The sequence below is a fragment of the Protopterus annectens genome, chromosome 7.part0 (genome assembly GCF_019279795.1).
Source record: "Protopterus annectens isolate FY-2018-M chromosome 7.part0, PAN1.0, whole genome shotgun sequence".
Classification (NCBI taxonomy): Eukaryota; Metazoa; Chordata; order Ceratodontiformes; family Protopteridae; genus Protopterus; species Protopterus annectens.
In genome coordinates, this window is record NC_056739.1 from 1212965880 (window position 1) to 1212989278 (window position 23399).

The window sequence follows — 23399 nt, forward strand, 5'->3', positions numbered from 1 at the left end:
CCCCTAGACCACTTTTTCAATTCAAGAAGTCTTAACCCCCCCCCCCATTCAAAAGGAAGAATCAGCATATCCTACTTTAATATTCCGTTCTCAAATAAACTCCTTCAGCTCTTTATGACTAACTTTCTCATGGGCTTAAAACCACTGGAGTCCATGTAGTTGGGAATAAAACCATGTCTTCATATTAATTTTTGTTCAGGAAGTCCAAAAATTCTTGCATCATTCTTCCTGGACCTTTTCCATGTATTGACAAAGAATATCTGTCTGCAGTGTTTTAGTACTAAAGGCTGATAATTTATAAGACCTATTTCAAACAGGTTTTACACATGTGATAATAAGTAAAGTTAGTATCTTGTGAAATCTTTAATTGTATATATTTTTTTACTTTTGAATTTAGTCATTTTTATTGTGCACATGGATGAGTATTTTATCAGTTTGATTGGTTAACTTGGGATTTAGATAGTAATGTTAAGTACTGCAGATTCTAATTAAGTCTTTGTATTAGACAAATGCACTTTAATTTGTGGGCTAATAAAACTATTTTGGGGATGCATCTGTGCTTGGAGTTCCAAACCACCCTTTGTGCAATTCTTTCCAGACATGTTTTCAAAAATGTCCAGAGTATCTGTTGGTTTTTTAACACAAATTCTATTGCCATTTCCCCTTATTTTAGTCTCCAGTCTACATCTTACAAAGAAGTACTGGTGCCTTTTATTTTTGGTCATGTTGTAATTTTTCCTTTAGAATTTGGGTCTGTTTAGAGAAATGTTTTTAGATGTTGGCCAGAAAAGCCGTAGTACTCGATGTCTGCTGATTCTTGGATATGGAATATACTTTATTCAGTATTGACTCCTGTTCTTTGTCAAACTTACCCTTTTTGCAGAGGTCTGAAAAATCTTTATTTACCTAGCTGAAAGCAAAATGCATCATTGTTCTAATATCCAAAAATCAAACTGGTTCTTCATCACCGTAGACGCACCTTTCTTTTTAACTCTCTAATATGTATGCTTTTCCATGAATTTTATTATCCCACTTTATGATGCAAACTGCTTCCATACTCTCACTATTCATTAAGGAGACACAGTGCTTTACAACTCTCCAGTCTATCTTTTTATTTTTTCTTGGTTGAAAATCTGTCTTTAAAATTGCACCATCTAGATGGAGTGCTGCACGTCACAAACTTTGGAAAACAACTTTACTCACTCCCAATAACCACTTAAACTCCATGTACAAATAAAAACCAAATGCCCATGCTTCATTGATGATGGCTAACCCAGAACTACCCCCAAAGTCTAATTAGTTCCTGTGCCCAGATCTTACCGAGTAGTGTGATAGCGTCTTAATAACATACTGCAGACTGTTACCATTTTTTATAAATACTGAAAAATGTATATTTTTTAATTTTTGTACTATGTACTCACTGTGTGGCAACCAAGCTTTATTATATTTTCAATGTATTTGCCGTGACTGTTTGATGTACTGCATCTCAAATTTATGAATGTTCTGCCTTTGCCTTATCACCTGGGTCATGACTGAAGAGAGCCTTTTGACAGAACTACCCACCTTGTTAAAAAAACAATGTAAAGGAATAAATGCAGAAAATGTCATCCATTTTATGTTGAAATTCTTCCACTTTACAAACTGTTTCTTGCAGAGAAATAATGTCTTGTAGAGTGCCCTTCTTGAGAGAGAAATCTGAGAAAATTGTAAGAGCATGGCTGCAGTCAAACAGCAAGTCAGTGATGTATAGGAAATAATATTGTTAGAATAAAGATTTGATAAAAAGTTATTCAATTCCTTAAATTCCAAGTAGTATAGATCAAAGGCAGGCACTTTTGATCAAAATCCCTGTACAGGAGTCAAACATTCTTGTAAAGTTTAATAATTAAAAGGAACTTTGGACAACAGCTGTTTAATTTGCATCTTGGATAGAATCATCGGCATACTGTGTTTTACAAAACCTTTTGAAAATGAGTAAAGAGTTGAGAGATTATTGGAGGGGAAGTAGAGGTGAGGGGAGAAAAAGGCTTCATATAAAACATTTCCTAACTCCCACATAAGGTACTTGTGCTGGCAAAGACCTCAAGTGTGCCATTAACAAGACTAAGGCAGGAAATGAACTGAATGTCATCCTACTTCAGGGATAACCATAAAGCCTTTATAATTATAGTGAAAATATTATAAGTAAAATCTCTCACTGCACTGAGCTCCATTTGAATGGCATTACTTTGTTCTCATTCTGAAGCCATAGCCAACATCATAGCAAAAAAAGGTGCTTCCTTTTTCTCCCCTCGTACTCTCTCTTTGTTTTCCCTCCCTTGAAACACTGTACTCCCTTTTCTTCAGAGTCACTGTGGACCAGATTCTAGAAGATCTGTACGAAAACAATACCTCCATAGACCCAGGTTATATACTAGCCTGTTTTGCTAGTACAAAATATAGCATTGCTGAACCCTTCTTGAATCCTTTCATCCATAGTGTCTGTTCATGGGGTATGTACGTTATCCCAGGAAACAGCTGCTGCGGTACACTACACAAGGCCAGCTCCTTCGCAGGCCCTGACAACTATTGTCCTCTTGATTTCACTAGCATTATCTGTAAAATCTTGGCAAGCCTCATAAACATCAAAACTGGTGAACTACAAATCTTTGATCCTAATCAGTTCAGCTTTGTGAAAAGTAAATCCTGCCACAGTAGTCTGGTTGATTTCTTTGGAAATGTAACTGATGCTATCAACAAAGGCCATTCTGTCTATACATTTTGGAACTTTGTAAAACCTTTGACATGATTCCCATTTACCAACAAGCTCAATATTCTAAACAAAAAACCCTACATATATTCGATTGCAAATTGGCTGTCCAATCAAAATCATACTGTAAGAGTTGGTGTACCTTCTCATTGAAAGGCACATAACTGGTGGTGTCCCTCAAATCTCCTGGCTTCCATCATTTTCATTATCTAGTTTTCCTCTATGAAAGCAAGTATCAAAGGTCTGTGGCTACCAAGTTTGCCATTGACTGTAAAATGGATACTGTTAATGAGTCCCAGGATAATCGTGTCCTATTAGAGAGAATTGCCAGAACCATCACTTGGTGTCCCAGTTATGGCCTTAAGCTTAATGCCAGAAAATGTAGTCGTTGCCTTTGGCAAAAAAGCCTTTCCTACTGATTGCAACATTAATGGACCCTTATTAAAATCTACAGTCATTAGAGATCTAGGTGTCTTCATCAAATACAAACTGTCCTTCAGTTATCACACATTGGTTATACTTAGGAAATAATTCTCCTTTACCCAATTAATTGCCAACATTATATCATCCAGGTGCAGGAATGTCATAATCCTCCAGTCTTCCAGTATTCTGGCGATCATTGAATACAGTGCACTATATGGAGTGTAAACAACTTGGCCAGCAGTCAAGAATGTAATGTTTTGCAACTATAAAAAAATAAAATAAAACAAAATGAAGGAAATACGTTCCCTTGGTTACCTTGATAGACTAAAAGTCTTCACTCTTTCCTCTGTGTGGTGCCGGGTGGTGCCGGGTTCTTATGGCAGTCATTACCCCACCCTTCCATCTGTGAAAGATCCTGTCCTACTAAAAGCCCTGTTTTTTGGAGGATGTTCATCGTATGGATCACTGCAGCAGTAGCCTTAGCTCTATGGGTTATATTCTGCCAAGGATACAACAGGCAGCCAGCTTCCAAAGCTTCAGGGTGCTCTCCATGCACCCAAACTGTCAGGCAGCTCAGGGTGAGTTGACTAAAAGAAGAGCTTGAGTGTAAAGCCCTTCATAGCTTTACTGCCACAGAAGAGTACTTCTGAGGTTTCTGTTTGACACTTGGCTTGTGCTTTCCTTTGCTGGCCAACAAGTTTCCTTTATGGAAAAAATTCCATTTTCATCTCCCCTTTTCCAAATTGTCCAATGGATTTTTTTATGTCCTCATCCAGTTTTGAGAAAAGCAGATTAAACAGTGTCAAATATTCAGGTTAACAGACATTTAAGAAGAAATGGCAATAGGGTTTTAAAAAGAAGTCTCAAACTTTCCAAAACCAAGGGCAGTCCAGCACATCTGGAAGACTGTTCAAGATGACTTGTGACCCCATTCCCAACTTGGCCCCTTGTTTCTTCCAGAAACTCTGAATTTCCGTTTTTCTCTTTAATAGATTGTTTCAGACAATTCTGAAATTCATTCATCAAGGTTACAGATGGCAGTGGGAGAATGTCCCTTTTCTAAGGGTTTTTTTCCCCCAGATCAGACTCTTGTTTCCACCTGTTCATCATTGCATACCTATTCATGAAGATATCAGACATTTCTTAAGGTTGTGTGTGTCTGGTTCACATTATCAGTTCTTTGCCTTGCCTTTTGGACTATCCACTGCACCAAGAGTGTTCACAAAGTGTCTAGCTGCAGTTGTAGCTCATGCAGGCAACATGGTATCCACTTTTTTCTACATTTAGGTGACTTCATTATCTTTGCAGAGTCTTTCAAAGTGTCAGAAATCTCTCTCTTGAGTGGGAGATCTCTTACACAAGTCTTTTTATACTCCCTCACACAGAATGTTGTTTCTGGGACGTCAACTAGAGATCTCAGTTCAAAGAGCTTTTCTTTCACGGGAAAAAAAAATGATCTTTATCTAAAGCTTCTAAGGTTTTCTGCTCAGACTTTGGCCACTGCAAGAGAATGCCTCAGGATTGTGTGCCTCAGTGGCATTTATGATTCTCATAATAGCCCTGGCAAGACTCCACAGTGGTATCGGAAGTCTCTTTGGTCCTGGCATCAACACCCTTATCTTTTCAAATCCCAGTGCTGGAGTTTGTCCAAAAAAGAGCTCTTTTGATGGAGATGATAGATATCTGTGAATCGAGGTCTTTCCTCCTTCCTCTGTGTTTCAAAGCGGTCAATCACCTCAGATGCTTCAGACTTTGTTGGGGAGCAGTTTCAAGTGGGACAAAAGTGCAGGGGATGTGGGACACCAAGGACAGATGCAAGCACATATATATCAAAGGGATGCTTTCTCTGATCAAAGCACTCAACTCTCTGAATCATCTTTGGCCCCCAGGACGTCTTAAAAGTGGTCTCAGACAATACTGCAATTATGTGGTGCATCATCAAGCCAGGGGGAACTAGGTCGTGTACCCCCTTTGCAGCACAACTATATTAATTGGGATGTAGCTTCACAGGACAGTCTCACTCTACAGGCATCCTACATTCTGTCAGAGAAAAATTGTGCATTAGGCAAGCTGAGCAGGACCATGGCAGACCATTACAAATGGAAACTAGATCAGGGGTCTTCCAAGATTTGATCCATCTGTGGAGAGTTCCTCAAGTTAGACCTCTTTGCTTCCTCTTTGAACATCAAACTGCCAAAATTCTGTTCCAGGACAATATGCAAGAACGTCTGCAAGACAGATAATCATTTTCTTTGGATAGTAATGTTCCAGTATGCTTTTCCATCCTTTCCACTAATGTGACTTCTGAAGATTCAGAAAGAATTCCCGAAAAAACATTGTGGTGGCTCCCTTCTGTTCTAGGCTGTCATGGTCCTCCCTTCTTTTGGAAGTGGCCAGGGGTGTTTGATACACTCCAACATCATTTTTTTTCAGTTGACTACCTGGATGATAGGCTGTTAATCCTTTTAGGCACCTATTTACTGAAGATGTGCAGCAGGTACTAATGAGGGAAAGAAAGCCTGCTAATAGAAGATCCATATACTAGCAAATGGAAAATGTTTTCTAGTTGGTGCCAACAAAATAACCAGCACCCATTCAGGGCTAGTTGTTCTCCAGTTTAGAATGTTTGTGTGAGTTAATAACCTATGGCCTTTCTTCTCCCTATATCAGGGTTAATTTATCGGACAATTCAGCATGTCTGCCCATGGATTCTCCTTTTTAAAGGCAGTCTCATGTCAAAATGTCCTTGGAAGGGGCTTTGCATAAGAGGCCTTCAAGTGAACTGATGGTCCTTCTTGGGATCTTTCTTTGGAAAGCGGCTAAGTTGGATCAAAGACCCACAGGTTGAGGAATAAATGAAAAAGACATCATCAGATCTTGAGGTTCTTAACATGGAAAACAGTTTTACTGAGTGCTCTGACCTCTGCAAGAAAGGTATCCGTGTTGCAAGCTCTTATGGTGAGTCAACCCTGTTTCATTTTCCATAGGAACAGGGTTTCTTAGAGAACTAATCTTTTTTTTATGCCTAAAGTGGTATCTAAGTTTACTTTAAGCCAAACCATTCATCTCCCCAATTTTTTTTTTACTGAACCTAAAAATGAGGGGGAAAGAATATTCCATACCTTGGATGTACACAGACAACTGAAGTACTATCTTGACAGAAGTAAGTCTTACAGATTTTTGGATCAGTTGTTTATTTCTTGTGGAGGTAAGAAGGGACAACCTGTGTCAAAGCAGATGATTTCCAAATGATTGTCTAAAGCCATTACCTTTTCTTATACTCACTATAACAGATCTTTTCCAGGCAGGGTCAAGGCCCACTCTACCAAGGCCCTGGCTTTACCTATGGCTTTTTGGATAGGGTTGGATTCTATAAATATTCCAGAAGCTGCTAATTGGTCCTCTTTATATACTTTTACAAAGCACTATAAACTTGATTCCTTCTCTAGTCCCAGATCAAACTTTGCTAGGACTATTCTCCACAGTGTCCTGGATTCTCTTCCTTCCACCTTCCAAATGTAGTTTGTTGTGGTAATCCATCCATATAGCTAAGGCTGCTGCAGCAGAGATCAATAATAAGAATGTTAGTTGTGTGAGTTGAACTTGCCATAGCAATAGATGTTTGAATTATCACTGTTGTAGTAGTTGCTCCCTCCATCCACCCTGCTTGTTTTTGGTATGTGTGTTTTGTGCCAGAGAGTGGACATTTATTTATTTATTGGTTTGTTTGTTTTTTTGTTCCTAGCATTATCCTTTCAGGACTCTGCCTACCTCTGTGTGCTGGCAGGAAATCTCTGAAGGGCTTTGCATCCACACTTGTCTTTTAGTCAGTGCAGCACATGTTGTTTAAGAGCTTGGGCACATGGAGGGTGCCCTGAAGCTTTGGAAGCGGACCAGCTGTTGTATCCTTGGCAGGATATAACCCATATAGATAAGGCTACTGCAGCAGTGATCATTCGACCATCTACTGTTATGGTAAGTTCAACTTACATGACTGAACTTTCTTTACTTAAAGAATCCCCTGACTGATTAAGTTTGTCAAACAGTGTAACAGTGGACTCCAAGATCTATCTTGATAGTTTAATGAATGCCCACAAATTTATTCCTGGAGCACCCACCATGTCTTTATCAAGCTTTGTGACAAAATCACCCACTGAAAACAGTGGCATACATGACAAGGCTGTATATGATCACCCAGACGGCTTGCTTAGTTAAAAAAATAAATAAATATATATATATATATATATATATATATATATATTTTTTTTTTTTTTTTTTTTTTTCCGCTGACAGTGTGTCATTTTTTTTTGTACTACTATAATAATTTTTTCTCCTTGAGTAGGTGTTTTAAACTGAGGATATTTTTTGAGATGGTCAGAAGTGTTATTGCCTCCTGTGTTTTCTGTTTTTGATATATTTATTCTTTCAGGTTTCCATGCTGTGGAAAAGCCTACCCATGTGACGTATGCCATGACAAGGACCAAGACCATGCGATGGAGCTAGCCACTAGAATGATCTGTGGCTACTGTGCAAAGGAACAGGTATGTGCATTGCATATGTGAACTCCTTTCTTGTTGTGGGGATATAAATAGTAGAAGCGACTGTTTAAAAAGGGTAGCTTTTTTATTAACCTCACAAGTTTGTGACAGCCTTTGTGTTTTTTATTGAAATGTGGGATATTTAGAACTGCACAAGACTGCTGCACTCCTGAATGTGCCATTCTTCAAATGAGTCATTAAACTGAGGCCTCATCTGCCTGAGTTGATGGTAAAAAGATCCCTTGGCACTTATTGAAAGGAGTACGGAAATTTCCTCATAGTCAGTGTAAATGCTACCTTGGGTCTTCCCCGAAAAGAGGTCTGTAGCTAAGTGGGACCAACCTGGTCAGTAAAATTAATTAAATAAATAACTTAATAAAAAGGAAAAAAAATGATGTCCAGAAAAAGAATTTCGGTAGTTGTGTAAATTTCTGTACTGTTAGTATATTCACTACTTCTACAGTTGGGTTAGACTTTGAAATCATTTTCTAGTAATTGTTTTTTGTCAGGCATCATAAGTAGACTCAGCAAAGCCTTTCTATGTCTAGGCAATTCCAATTCTGTATCATAGCTCAAACATCATATCCTTAGTTGTACTAATTTGCTCACCCAGTATATCTGACAAAGCAGTCTGCAGGAATCTTTAAAGTCTGACAAATCATTAGACTCCCAGAAAATGTGTTCCCAGTTACCTCTTTCTTCCCCATCACGCCTCCAGCATTTGCTGTCTGCCTGCAGAAAAATTCTTTGTAGTCTACTTGGGTACAAAAGTACCTATATAAATACTTATACGCAAATATCCTAAATCATCTAGAGTTTGTTGCATATTTGGGAGACCTACATATATCTCCCATTACTTCTTTGTGAATTGCTTATCCAGTCTCTTTTGCCGAACCTTTCTAACCTCCTCTGATTGATTCTGATAGTTAACTTCCAGTATTTTATATGCTGTACTAATTATTCCTTTTTTGATGGCAGTTTCTGTTCTAGATTCTACTAAAAACTCTACCAGTGCTGGTCTTTCATTTAGGGCCCCCTTATTTCTTTCTTTCTTCCTATAGTCTATCAATCCTTGATAGAGAAGGTGATCTCTAACTTGAGGTTCAAATAAATTCTTGGCATCTTTCTATTCTATTACCTTTCCCTCTCTAGTTATTTGCTTCCAATACCTTGGTTCCTTTACCTTTTTTTCTCCAGTAAATTCCAGCACCCTCTTACCTATTATCCATATCCCTAATTGCAGTCATTCCCATGTTGGCTTAGTTCTTAGAATACTTTCTGCTACTTTATGAATACAATGTTCTGTATTGTTCTCCTTAAGGATCTGTATGCAACATCCCAGTTTTTCCTTGTTTTTTTTTTAGCTCCTCCTGCTTCATCATCATCCCTTTCCACTTTGAATTATAATTTTCTGCTTCTGCTATATATAGGAGCCTTAACTATGTTTCTCTGAAATACCCCTTCAAGTCGGGTAATCCCAATCTGGCTTGTTTTGTTGGAATACTCAGTTTATCCCACTTGTTGTCTTCCTCTCCCAGAGAAAATCCTTCAGCTCTTTATTAAGTGCTATCCACAACTTCTCCTCTGGCTGATAAAAATGTCTGACCTGTGTATAAGACTAAAGGGATTTTAAATGCTTGTGTCTTGCTATTGATATCCATATAACAAAGCTTCCATTTTCTCAGTTTTTTATTATCTTTTGATTAGTCTCTTCCTACATATCCTTAGCTGCTACACCAGAATCCTTTTTAATCCATACTCCTAAATACGTCATTTTATCATGTCCCCATAAATAAGGATATCGCTGAAGGAGTTTGTGTCGGTACATAAACTGTTGTTGCCTTTGTTTTAGCTTCATTAATTTTGTATCCTGAAAAGATATGAAATTGTCTCAAAATGTTCACAACACTGTAATGTCTCTTTCTGGTTTTGTTGGGTATAAAATAATATCTGCAAATACAGCCAGCTTTTTTTGACTACCATACCAATTATATCCTTGGATTTTGGAGTCCCTTATTTTCTTTACCAGTAGTTCTAAATATAATGCAGATAACAAAGGGGGGAGAGGACACCCCTTCTGATTCCACTGCTGAAGCAGAAGTGATCAGAGAAGACCCCACCCACTTTAATTTTCACATTACTGACCCTGAAGGAGGTATGAGATGCATTTGGATTTCACTATCCCTGGTAGTTTAACTATGATTCCCATTATTTTTGATCCCTTGTTTTTCTTTTTCATTTAAACATGACAGTGTACATTGTTTACACACTAACAGATTCAGCCAACATAAAGCATTGTGTAGTACCTTAAACCTCCTGTAATTGAGGTACGTGATATATGTTTAAATGACCCCTTAAATTTAAATACCCTTGGCATTTTACATGCCAGTGTTTCAGCTACATGGGTTCTGATTGCCCATGACTTTCTACTTTTTAACTCTTTATGAGTACATTTAGGCCAAATAAGCCTAACCATCAGTAGCTGTAGATATACCATGATGTCCTTATATTCTCATGTTGCAGTATTCATAACTGTAGGGAGGTTGCTGCCTGCAACACCGGACATCCGGTCAGTATACCAAAGTCTTAGGAACAGGGGTACATGCGACGTTGCATGTCAGAGCCATAAACTGACATCGGCTATAAAAGTGATGTCTGCACGTACCCACTTCCGAACTTTTCTGCCCCAGTGATCTACGGACCTCTGATTGCCAGCTCTGGGAATCAATTTGCTCATTTGTTTCAGCCGTCTGATGCAGATAAGTACCCTTTTTGTTTTTTTGTTACCTTTCTTACAACTTTTCAAATGTACATGCCCGGTAAGAAGGGGAAGTGTGCATGTGAAAGATAAATTCCACATAATGACACGCATAAGTACTTATTTTGTTTAGGTGAAAGCCATGACCCTAGTCTTGTGACATCTGCAAGTCTTTTGTGCTAAAAATGCTGCCTGGCTGCCTTAAAACTCTGCTTATAAAACCAGAAACTCTGGCATCTAGCATTAGGCCTGGAGGGTGTGGGGTAGGTACCTTCAAGGAACCGCCTTGGAAGAAGGCCAAAAAAGTTAGGCCGGATGCCCATTCTGCACCACGGGAGTTCAGTGAAACACCCAAGGCAGATGTTTGCCCAGGGTCCCATTGGACATCTGTTTCACAGCTAGAACCGGGAACCACAATGGAAGCTAGTTCAGTGGAAACAGAGTACGTCTGATGAGGTTGATCAGCCATCAGCTCCTGATGGTGAAAGGGAAACACGACTCATGGCATCTTGCTCTTGCCTTTCCATCCTCCCAGATGTCTGCTTCTAAACCAACTCATCCTTCTACTCCTCTTAAGAGGAAACAAAAATTAAAACACAGAGAACCAGAACCAGCTCCTGGATGGGAAGCCTTTTCCCAAAATCTTTTCAGACCCTTCCAGGCCCTCCAGTCTCAGGTGCCACAACCAGCCCCCTACACTTGTGCAGGCCTAGGATTCAGAGGAAGAACTCTCTTCCTCTGATGAATCACTTACTTATTGTTTCCAGATTGAATCCCGCAAGGACTTCATTACTCCTGAGGGAGAGGATACTGTTAGTCCTGAATCTCCAGGGGAAGAATTCTCCATTGAGGACGCCATCTCTCTTGTGTGAGAACATTTCAAATGGCAGGCTACAGATGTTTCAGAAACTAAAAAGAAGTATTTTGAATTACTGCAGATGGACCAGCCCTCTCCATCTGCAGTCCCTCCCCTGCTCCCAGCCTTTCATAATGCTTTTTTGGTTGCATCTCAGGCCCCTGATTGTCAGCCCTCAGCTTCCAAACGTCCTGATAGGTTTTGTAAAGTTCCTCAGGATACACAATTCTTGTTTAAGAACACCCCCCCTGCAGACCCTGCCATCATAGCAGTGTCAGCAGACAAGTCATCCAGACAGCTGCCATCCACCTCTCTGTTTCCCACAGACAAGGACAGCAACTTTATGGATAGGCTAGGAAAGAAAGTCTGTACTTCTTCCACACTAGCCATCAGAGCCCTAAATTATCAAACACACATGGCTAGGTTTGTTTTAGATACCCTATCAAAAACCTCTGCACTTATACCAGTTGTGCCAGACTCTCCTGCTAAGTCACAACTCTCCGTCCTGCTCTCTACTGTCTCTCCGATGATAAGACACTACATCAAGTGCAGTTATGATGTGGTAGAGGCATCTTCCAAATCTGCAGCCTCAAGTTCTGTCCTGAGAAGATACTCCTGGGTATGGCCCTTCCCATGGATGTATAAACAAAATTGCTAGTTGTGCCACTTGATAATAAGGCCCCTTTTGGTGCAGCTTCTGCAGAGCTCCTTAAATCCCTACAAGAAAACGTCAAGGAGTTACAAAATTTAAAACATTTACTAGTCTCATCTATTCTTAGATACCATAGGAACTGTCCTCAAAGGACCACTTTTGTTAGGAGACAACCATCTGTCTACTGCCCCACAGGCTAAGGGATGGAAGACAATCTAGGAAACACTCCACTCCTAGACCTTCTTCCTCTTCACTCCCACTTCCTTTTGGAGGCAGCCTGACCTGGATAGAGCCCCTCCACTGTGACTCAAACCAGTTATCCACATCCACTCCCCTGTCCCTCAGCCTCACCCTTTCCCTACCCTCCTGGTGGAAGAATCCCTCAGAGGCTGGGTCCTGTCCATCATTCAGAAAGGGTATTTTATGACTTCGACACTTTCTCCTTTCCAGGGAATACCATAGAAAGAGTACCTCTAGATCAGACAAACAAGGGGTTTTACTCCAGGATGTTTTTGGTCCCAAGAAAAGATGGTCCCTAGAGACCAGTTCTGGATCTGTCTGTCCTCATTCTATTTCTCAAGGTGCCTACCTTCAAATTGCTCACCTTGCATCATCTCCTACCCTTCACCCCCTACCAAGCTTTCATGGTATCCCTGGATCTAAAGGATGCCTACCTTCATATTCCCATTCACCCCAACTAGAGGAAATTCCTATGCTTTTCAGTGGGTTCCTTGCACTTTCAATTTTCTGCATTGCCATTTGGGCTCTCCACAGCTCCCAGAGTATTCACAAAGTGCAGAACTCCAGTTATCGCCCACTGCAGAATGCAGGGCATTCAAATATACCCATACCTGGATGACCTGTTAATACTTCACCAGAACTGTCACACCCTTCACCATCACCTATGCATGGTGTCCAAAACCCTGGCAGATATAGGGTTCACTGTGAACCAGCAAAATTCTCACCTGAGACCAACCCAAGATCTGGCCTTCTTGGGGTACAGGATAAGAACTGAAAAGATGTCAGCTTTCATTCCCTGCCAGAAGGTTGAAGCCATCACCCATTGCCTCCAAACATTTCTCTCTCTCTTCAAACCTTATCAGCCAGGGAATTCCTGAGAGTCCTAGGCCACATAGCATCCATGATGCCCATGCTTCCCTTAGCAAGGCTGCATATGAGGAAGTTCCGATGGATGCTGAAGAGTTGGTGGAACCAACATTCCCACCCTCTGGATATTCCCCTATCATGCCTGAAAAAGGACTGGAATGGTTGATTGCAGCCATCAACCTCAGTAAGGGTATACATTTGCAGATCCCTCCACCCTTACAACAAATCTTCACAGATGCTTCAGACCTGGGTTGAGGAGCAGTTTTGAAAATCCACAACAAACAAAAAGTTCAGGGAGAGTGGTCCTCCCTCAGGCAAATGGATCACATCGGTATGAAAAAGATGAGGGTCCTTCTGGCATTGCAAACATTCCACCAGATTCTCCTACCAGGCACTTTGAAAGTATTCGCAGACAATATGACTGTTTTGTGGTATATCAACAAATGGGGGGGGGGGCAAGGTCCTACCTGCTTTGCAGCTTGGCTGTTCAGATTTGTTCCCTAACAGCAAGACTACACATTCACCTGCAAGCAGTGTACATTCCTTCTGCAGAGAATATGAGAGACACACTCAGCAGAACCTCTACACCCTCTCATGAAGGGATGCTTCACAGGGAGGTGTTCTTGGATCTTATTCATAGGTAGGGTATCCCTCAGGCAGATCTGTTTGCCTCCTCCCAGAACAGGCAGATGCCTCTGTTTTACACAAGAGATCCACATCCACAGGCTTGGAAGGTGGACACCTTCTCTTTTTCTTGGGCAGGATGTATCTTTATGCCCCCCCCCCCCCCTTCACACTGATTCAAAAATTCCTTCTGAAGATTCAAAGGGCAAACCAAAAATCCTGCTGGTGATCCCCTTTTGGCCAATGCAGCATTGATTTCCCCTACTTCACCTACTAGCCAAGGGCAGTCACCACAGGTTACCTCACCATTTCGACCTAATCACACAAGACAGGGGGGTCCCTCATACACCCTCAGGTGCTGAAGCTCCGACCTCACTCTATGGGCAATAGAGTTCTGATCCCCTTCAGATACCTATATTCAGAGGATGTACTAAATGTCCTGCAAGAGGCCAGGAAACCTAATACCAGGAGAAAAACTATGTGTCGAAATGGAAAAGATTCTCCGGGTGGGGGGTCAAAATAAAAACAGGACCCTTTTCTTATTCCTGTACCCATGGTCCTTTCTTACTTGTGTGAGCATCTACATTCAGGACTAACTTACTCTTCTGTATTACTTGTCTGCCATTTCAGCCTGTCTTCCCCTGATACCTTTGGCATCCAGATTAGACCCCCTCGTAAACAGGTACCTCCTTAATGGGACCTTAATTTTGTCCTTGAAAACCTCACACTACCTCCATTTGAACCAGCTTATTCAGCATCACTGAAGCTATGCACCTGAAAACAGTACTGCTGGTGGCCTTCACATCTGCCAGGAGGGTCTCAGAAATTCAAGCCCTTATGGCAACCCCTCTTTACCTTATCTTCCATAAGGACAGGGTCTCCCCCAGGACTAATCTTTCCTTCATGCCTAAAGTGGTTAATGAGCTGTCCTTGAATAAGGCCATTAACCTTCCTGTTTTCTTCTCTCAACCTCAAAATTCCTGTGAAAGAACTTTACATTCCTTGGATGCTCATAAACAATGTATGTATAACCTGGACAAGACCAAATTCATTAGAAAGTCTGACCAGCTGTTTGTCTCTTTTCACCCAAGGGTCTTGGGGAGGGCACTCTCTAAACCGACTATATCCTCATTGATTTCTAAAGCTATCTCTGCTTGTTACTCCTTTCATGGGAAAGATCTAACTGAAAATGTGAGAGTTTGTTCTACTAGGGAAGCTGCCTTTTCAGCAGCCTTTTTTTTTTGGGGGGGGGGGGGTAGACTATGCTGCCATACTGGAAGCGGCCACCTGGTCCTCAATTCATACCTTTACCATTCATTACAAACTGGATTTGATTTCTAGAGCCAGAACTGGGTTTGCTAAGTCTATTTTATAGGGTCTCCTAGAGCAAGCCCCCTCAACCTACCTCCCAGCCTCATAGCTAAAGCTTTGGTACTCTCCCTGCAGTTATGAGTACTGCAACATGAGAATAGAAGGACATAGATTAGTTGTGTAAGAACTTACCATAACTTTGGATGTCCTTCTCTTCCATGTTGCAGTATTCAGTCCCCCCTCCTTCCCCCTCTTACCCTGTTTATACATCTGGTGTTATATTTCCCTATCTTCTGTCTATCCAAATTGGGCACAGTAACAGGCACATACCTCTGTAAGGTACCTTATGGCCTGGTGGCACATGTGGGTCTGAAAAGCTTCCTTTTCTTTGCTTCCCAGGGGTACTGCTGTGTGTGGCAGTCATTTCTGAAGTGAGTACGTGCAGACATCACCTTTATAGCCGACGGTTTATGGGTTTATGGCTCTGACATGCAACCCTGTTCCTAAGACTTTGGTATACTGGCCAGATGTCCGATGCTGCAGGCAGTGACCTCCCTACAGTTATGAATACTGCAACATGGAAGAGAAGGACATCTAAGGTTATGTTAAGTTCTTTCACAACTAATCTTTTGGGACTTTTTATGACCTTGCTAGTACAGCTTAAGTGAATTGTTTGGCTGTACTTTAGAAACACAAGGTTAAAACCTCGCCTGATGCCCTTAAATATTAACGGTGCCTGCACCTGGGTTTGGCTTTATTGGCCTGAATGTACCTAAAGACTTAAAATGTAAAAAGTCATGGCAATTCAGAAGCCATGTAGCTGAAACAATGGTATGTTCTTAAGGGGTCATTTGAATATATCCCATGGGTCTATACTACAGTGGGTTTAAGGTTATTATGCAGTGAAGACTATAGCTTGTCTGAGTCTTTTTTGCACCTTTTTACTGAACAATTTGTCTGTGTAATCTTTTTACCCTTTGATCACATGCTGACAAATTATTTTACAAAGGTAATTCACAGAATCAAATGTCAACCTTCATTTTCAGTAATCATATCTCTGTACATTTTACTCGGTGTCCACTAAAATAATGACATTTTATACCTTTTTGTTCTTTGGATCATCAGATCCATACTAAATTACTTTATTCTGATTAGAGGTTTGTTTAAATTTAGTTTACTTATGCTGCTACTTTTGAGAGCTCCATTTTGAGGTTGTCATTTCAGATTCACCCAGGTTTCACTTTGCAATGATCAAGCTTCTGTGAATCCCAACATTGAGATGCCAGCCCACTTTCTGTGCATCCTGGATTCCTTTCTGCTCTAGGAAAAAGAGGCTTGCTGGTCATTGGGAAGATCATCCTAGATGGTATAATATAACCATAGTGCAGCTTGGACCATGCCTAATATTTTGATGCAGTGGATGGAAGAAAGGTCCAAGGATTCTTTCCCTTCTGAAATCTCTGGGCTCTTTCCCCCAACTCAACAGAGGCAGATTATAGAATGATGCTTCCTTTAATCCACAGCTCAGGGCATGGTTGCACAGTCAGCTCACAGACCTGAGGCCAAAATATTTCCAGACACTACCAAAGTTCCTAAGGGTCTTGAATGTGTATCCAACATTCCAAACCTCCCATTCCTTACTTGAGGCAATTCTGAGGTATTCAGTCCCATCCCATTCTAGATGGTGCTTTGTTGACCTTGTGCTTTTTTCTGTGTCAGATATCATAATCGCATATGAGGATCCAACCTCTGCACCAACCCAGCTAGAAGAGTAGTCTTATTGTTTTGAGTAAAACAGTATGCTGTTTGTATTGCTGGTTTAAATGGCATGCAAACATCAGCACAGTGTTTTGCATTTTGAGACGCCATTCTTTAAACCACTCTCATTCCATTTTGCCCTATTTGTTGTTGTGGTGCTGCCTAGCTTGCCAGTGTTGCAGCCCCATAGCTAGCTGTGTTTCGGCAATGGCTGCTCAGATTAAGAAGCAGAATACTAAACCAATGTAGAGGCACAATTTTAGTGCAAAGTTTGATTTCCACTGTTCTGCTTTTAATTTCCCTTGAAGTTGATGATACTGGAGACTATGTTGGGATATGGCATGAATATGTAAGAAAGTAGTTACTGCAGTAATCAAGAGCAAGGTACTTGTATTAAAAGGCAGTGCTGCAGTTGCTGAACTGACCATCACAAATGCAGTATTACTGCATATGTGTTTTGTAGTGTTTTGTTAGAAACACTTACATGTTTGATGTGTTATTTTTGTCCCGTAATCATTTGTACTTCATTTAAACCATGCCTTTTGGTAAAGTACTATTGTAAAAGTTGAGCTTGTTAACTTATTTTAGTTAACAAATGAAGAAATGGACTGCAGGTTCCTGGTTTAATGTTAATCATTTTACTGTGTCCCTCAATCCCTCTGTGATTCCTTCTCCATTTCATGTATAGCAAAAGCAACGAGGTGGGACAGTCCCCCCACTGTTTTTTCTTACAATCCTGTGTCCAGTTCACCAGTGTTTCTCCCTTGTGTGCTTCCTGTGCTGTTAAGCTGCTAGATGGCACTTGTAGACATCACATGTCCAGTTCATTACTACAGCAGCAAAATGTGTTTTTTTAACTGGAAAACACACTATTTTATTTTCATTTTTGTTTAACTGTTTGCTAGTAAGCTGAAAACTCATGTGTGAGGAGTTTTTCCTCAGTTAAGACATATCGAACCATTAGAAAACTTGCTGATGTACAAGTTTATTTTGTAAGTAATGTTGACATGCTCAGTATAGTTCCTTACTTATTTCTTTTCTTTCCCATTTTTATGTATGGAGTATACCATAAGTTCATAAATACTTACTAGGCTGCTGTTCTGTGAGGATTTTAAGAAGCTTATTATATTCCCATGGAAGTTTTTAGCCATTATATTTTATGCACATATAATCCAGAGATAGGATATGTTGAGACATATACATGTCACCTCTATTCATGAGGGGACGGGGGCTACACTGGGGAGTTAAACTGCAGTTGTGTCCATTCATCCAAATTATGTTTGAATTGAATAAGTGGAGTACTTTGTTTTACATGGACTGGAAGAGGAATTTTCTGTGATACATACCTAGTCCCTCCAGTATATTCTGTTTATGTTGCAGAAGAGATTGAGATTCATGTAATGGATGTTTATACTACCATTGGACTTGCAATTATGTAAAAGGACTGACAGAGTAGGATCTGTTGAGGTTCCATAAGCGAGGCAGAGGTTGCCTCTCTGTAGCCTGTGTTATACTAAGAAAGAGGGACAAGGCTTTGCGACTGTCCATGTAGTTTTTATGATTTAGGCCCCTGATTTTCTTAGTGAAGAAGCATTGTGGTGACTCCAGTTGTGAAATAGTTTGACGTTTGCATACTGAAAAAGGGCATTATAGTCCATGATTGGCCTAATGAGTGCCAAGTACAGTGGAACAATTACATTCCTGGACAAGGTCCAGGTCTGGGAACGATTACATCGTTGGACAGCATCCAGGTCCAGGGATGTAATCATTCCACTGTACTCTGCATTCATTATACTTCATGATAGGCCTGATTAGTGCCAAGTACAGTGGAATGATTATATACCTGGATCTGGACGCTGTGCAGTGAAAAATGGGTTCCTTTTCTGTGATCAAAGGCAATTCATTGTGGACACGGATTCCTGACTGTAGGATCAGTTTTCAGGGGTGTGATGCCAATGTGAATATTATAAGGAGAGTCATGATTGCTGTAGGATGCAATTGTACATTTTTTGGCATTTAGTTTTAGTTCATAGTTTTGACACCAGCTGTTTGTGATAATCCCTCTTTGAGAATAAAGGTGTCCTCTGGAGAGTTTATCTGAAAACTTGGTCAGCCACAAACTTTAACATCAGCTTTGACCTCTGAGACGTAAATGCTAAGGAGGAGTAGACCGAGGACTGAATCTTGGGTTATTCCACTAATGACAGGCATTTGGGGGATGTAGGGACACCCACCCTTATTTCCAGGGTTCTGTTGTGAGACAGTTTACAAACCTGTAAGATTCACATTCAGTTTGGTGAGCTTATCTATGATACTCGAGTGTGGGATGTTAAATCCCTTTTTGAAGTCTGGGTATCCAGTGGGTGATAATTTGCCCTCCTCCATTGCTACAATAAATTTGACAAAGTCTACCAGATTTAAGTAGGCAAGGTCTGACAAATCCAAATCAGTTTGGGCTGAGAGTCTGTAGGTTACCTGTATCCTTATTTATTATTCCATAGGATCATAGGAGATTACTAGGTTATCGACCTGGAGGTCATTTCAAGCCTAGGCTTTTCATCCCAATGTAATACCACAGGTACTCTAGTCAGTACCCAGGATTGTATATAGTAATCCCATTGCAAACCTTTCCATAGCCTTACAGTTGAATCTTGTCAGGCATATGGGTCTTTAATTTCCTGGGTGCATTTGAAGCCTCCTCTTTGTGTAAGAGAATGACTGCTGTCCTCCATTCATTCCATGTCATTAACCACTGGGGCTGATGAATGACCACATGCTTCAGTTGTAATTTGAATAGAGAAATGCATGGAAGATATTTTTTTTCCTGCTTGTCCACACACACAATCTGTTTGTGATGTTCCCATTTGTTTGTAAGCAATGCAAATTAAATTATTTGACGGTACATTTCACTGCTATGTCATCATCATTCTTTAATACTGTTTTAATTCATGCATTTTTATGTTTACTTTTCTCCTTTTCAATTTCTTTCTTACTGAACTTTGTTTGCATTGCACAAGTTTAAAAGTGTTGCATTGCTGTTTCTGTTTTCTCTGTCTTTTCTACTGAATAAAGCTTTTGACTTGTTAAAACGGTATCAGAGATATTTGGTAGTATTGCAAAGTTTTTTGTCTTTATTTGCCTTTTTTAGTACAGTTATGGAGCATTCCACAATTTTTAAAATATTGTGGTCTTTTAATAGTTGCCATTCTTTCTGTGCCTTTTCTCTCTCATGTGTTAGCATTCTACTCTTTTTTGATTGTCAAATTGCTTCATTTTTTTAGTCTCTAAGAAGATGCAAGGCTGCTTAGGATATTTAGGAAAGTTGTATTGAATTAATTTATGGCATCATCCAAGGGGAGCTTTTTTAGGATGTTCCAGTTAATATGGTAATGAATATTCAGTGTTAAACTTGGATAGGTGGTGCTTTGTTTTATAAGCAAGTTTAATTGGATGTGTGAGATGTCTGGATGTATAGATTGAGAGATGATCACTGAGAGAGCCTGATATTGTACCTGTGGTACTAGGGTCCAGTTTAATAAAGTTTGTCTTGATGTAATCTGTGGGACTATTAATTGTGTGAAACCATGTAAGTTCATGCTGGATACAGGGGGGGTTGGAGGTTATGTCCAATCAACTGATATTGGCATCGCCTAGTAAAATGTTTTTGTGTGGAATTTTTATAGATATCCAGTGTAAGATATCTTCCAGTGTAGCTGTATTGTAAAGGACATTAATACATATTTGTTTATTTTCTGGAAAGTTATAAGAAGAAACTTGGTAGTTGGGAAATATTATAGCAATAACATCACCTTTCCACTTCATACGGTCCTTATGGATATTATAGCTGGGGGTGTGTGAGTTCGGAGTTGGTTATGTTGGGTTTAAGCCAAGTTTGTTATACCAAAGAATATCAGTCTTCTGTTTGGTAATCCATACAAGCAGTTCAGTAGTTTTATTTCTTGTGCTTATATTTATGGCAGCAAAATTTAGATGACCCTGACTTCAGTTGTTATAGAGAAGAATCAGTTTGTAGCCAGTACAGAGCAATTAACAGAGGTGCAAAGTAGAACAGGGTTTGTTCATTTTCTGAATGCAGAAAACAGGAAGCTGGGGAGACTAAGTGACTGGCATATATAGTGTGATCTGTTGGTCAAGAGAACGGCCAGTGGACAACTTAGTGTTTCTTAGAGTGCAGGAACTATTTATTTGGGGGGTGAAACTACTTATTTGGGGGTGGAATGTCACAGGCACTTTCCAGCACAGATCAGGCATGTATTTGACTAGTTTGTTAATGCACAGCAAGGCTCTTCATGCTGAACTTGCTTACGTTGCACAATAACATTATTATCAGTGTAAACCTTTGTCGAGGTGGGCTTTGTGGCACAGCTCCAGCAGTTTCAGGGTCAGGGATGGATGTAGTGATTCCAGGCACTGAAGGGAAAGAAAGGAGAAAAACTTTGTACTAAACTGAAATGTATGGAAGCACTGAAATTAATACTTCTAGAGATAGAGGAATGACCACAGTGAGTCAGAGCAAGAGAGTATGGGGTATTATAAGAGTAGAGAGATGGTAAGAAAGTTTATTAATGTAAGGTCAAAATAGGTTTAGCAGGAGCTATACTGTAGAGAACCACAGAAATACAGTGTATAGAGTTGTACAGTACAAATTATCAGAGCATAGCACTACACTAATAAGCACAATATAAAGCCATCACTTAGTAAACATTCATTGAATTCACCAGTATGCCAAAAGAGTTTTATATATACCAAAACAACAACTGAAATTACATAATACTTGTTAAAGGGCACAGGCTCAACATACATACATTTTATTCATCTGGAATGAAATCGATACAAACACAACACACTACCAACGTCTTCACATTATTCTACAGAATCTTAGAACAAATAGAAATGTAATAATGAATGACACAGACCTGCAATGTGAAGAAAGATGGTGACTGAGTCACTTGATCTCAACCAAATATCCAGTGTGCACAGTCAAACAGTTGGTTATGACTGATGTGTGAGTGTGGGTCAACTATCAAATTATTAGCAATATAGTAGATAGAATGGAGTAATAATAACTGAGATGGAGAGAGAGGTTAACATTATCACTGAGTATTTGTAACTAGAGATGCTAAGAGAATATGAGAATAATTTGCGTACCTTTTTGTGTGTGGTGGGGGCTAGATTTTTGCAACTTGCTCTTAAATGATTAGAGAGCTAAATGATTAAAGAGCTTTATGTCCCATTTTACCTATCTGTTCCACATCATGCAAGATAGTATAGTACTCCAAGTTTTAATGATGGAATGTCTGATGTTGCAAGCCTTCTCTTACATGTATTGCTTTATTGCTTGATGCTCTCTGTAGCAGATTTTTTTTTTGGCGGGGGGATCTTTGCCTTTGCCTAACCACATTGGGACTTGAAATTTTGCAACTTGTTTCCCCAGATTGTCGGTAATAGTTGAAGGCCTGGGTAAGTGATAAAACATAGTACTCCAGCTTTTATATTATAACTTCTTGGATAACTTAAATACTATATTGCAGTCAAGTGCCTGAAAGGCAATGGGAGTATGGGTGTCAAAATAACTTTGCAAGTAGAAATTTACAGTTTAACCATGCTGTGAACTCTTCCCATTTGTTAGTAAATGTTCCACATTTCACTTATTTTTTACCTTGTGTGAGACAATGTAGTCACGTACATGTTTCACTGTTGCAGTCATCACACTTGAGTTATCTGCCTGCAGGTAGCCCTCAGTCTGCCCGAATACCAGAGACTTAGTGTTTCTGCGTCGGATGCTGTCGCTTCTTCCATGATGTCAGGTCATCAGGGGTATAAAAACAGGCAGCCAACCCCATTACATCAGTCTTTCTTGCCGAGGAGGAGCCCAAAACAGAAGCAGTTTGCAAGTGTCGGTTGGCCGCTACCTGAATTTTTGTTTTTGAGTTGAATAATCCTGAAGACTTATAAAGCTAAGTACCCCATTGGGGATCCTTTTTTCTTGCTCTAACCGATGTCAGAAAAAGTTAACAATTGTCTTGTCTGTGGAAAGCAAGTACCTCACAGAGATTTTCATTCTTACTGTGTCACCTATTTAGGCCTAGACCATGACATCCCTCACTGTCGGTTTTGTGCCTTGTTTAACACTCGAACCATTTGACGCCGGGCTATCTTTGTCGCTAAATTCTTTCGCTTTCTATGTCCGTATTCTGAAATGGCTTCGGTAAGTTATCCGACTACTGATCTTCCGGAGAAACATAAAGATAAAGTTAGAGATAGACCACATAGGTCCAACACTGCCGATGATGCTTCCGTTAAGCTAGTCGTCAGTCTGCCGGTACTCCGTGAGGTGCCTTTGCAGCCCCTGATACCTGTTTGTGGATTCGCAGGCCTCTGCTGAGACCCATTCAGAGTCCGGTATGCCACGAGATGCTTCTTTGACTATGGAACCAGCAGATGTCTCTACCTTAGATGGGTCCAGAGCCGCTGTACAAGCACCGGCTTCTAAGGAGTTTTTTGTCCTACCTTGCCCCAGAGTACGCACTACGCCTAGAAAACAGACCAAAGCGCATGCTCAGGCACCCATGCCACAAAAACAAATGCTTTTAAAAAAAATT

The 23399-nt window shown here is 40.2% G+C and overlaps 1 protein-coding gene across 1 annotated transcript in view; it reads left to right on the forward strand.

Annotated features, from left to right (window-relative positions):
• LOC122806979 overlaps nucleotides 1-23399 on the forward strand; it is a 388827-nt gene that overhangs the window by 339510 nt on the left and 25918 nt on the right. Inside the window, exon 10 of the mRNA XM_044077841.1 lies at nucleotides 7602-7713. Coding sequence (XP_043933776.1) covers nucleotides 7602-7713 — 112 coding nt within the window. The remainder of the gene's footprint in view (nucleotides 1-7601; nucleotides 7714-23399) is intronic.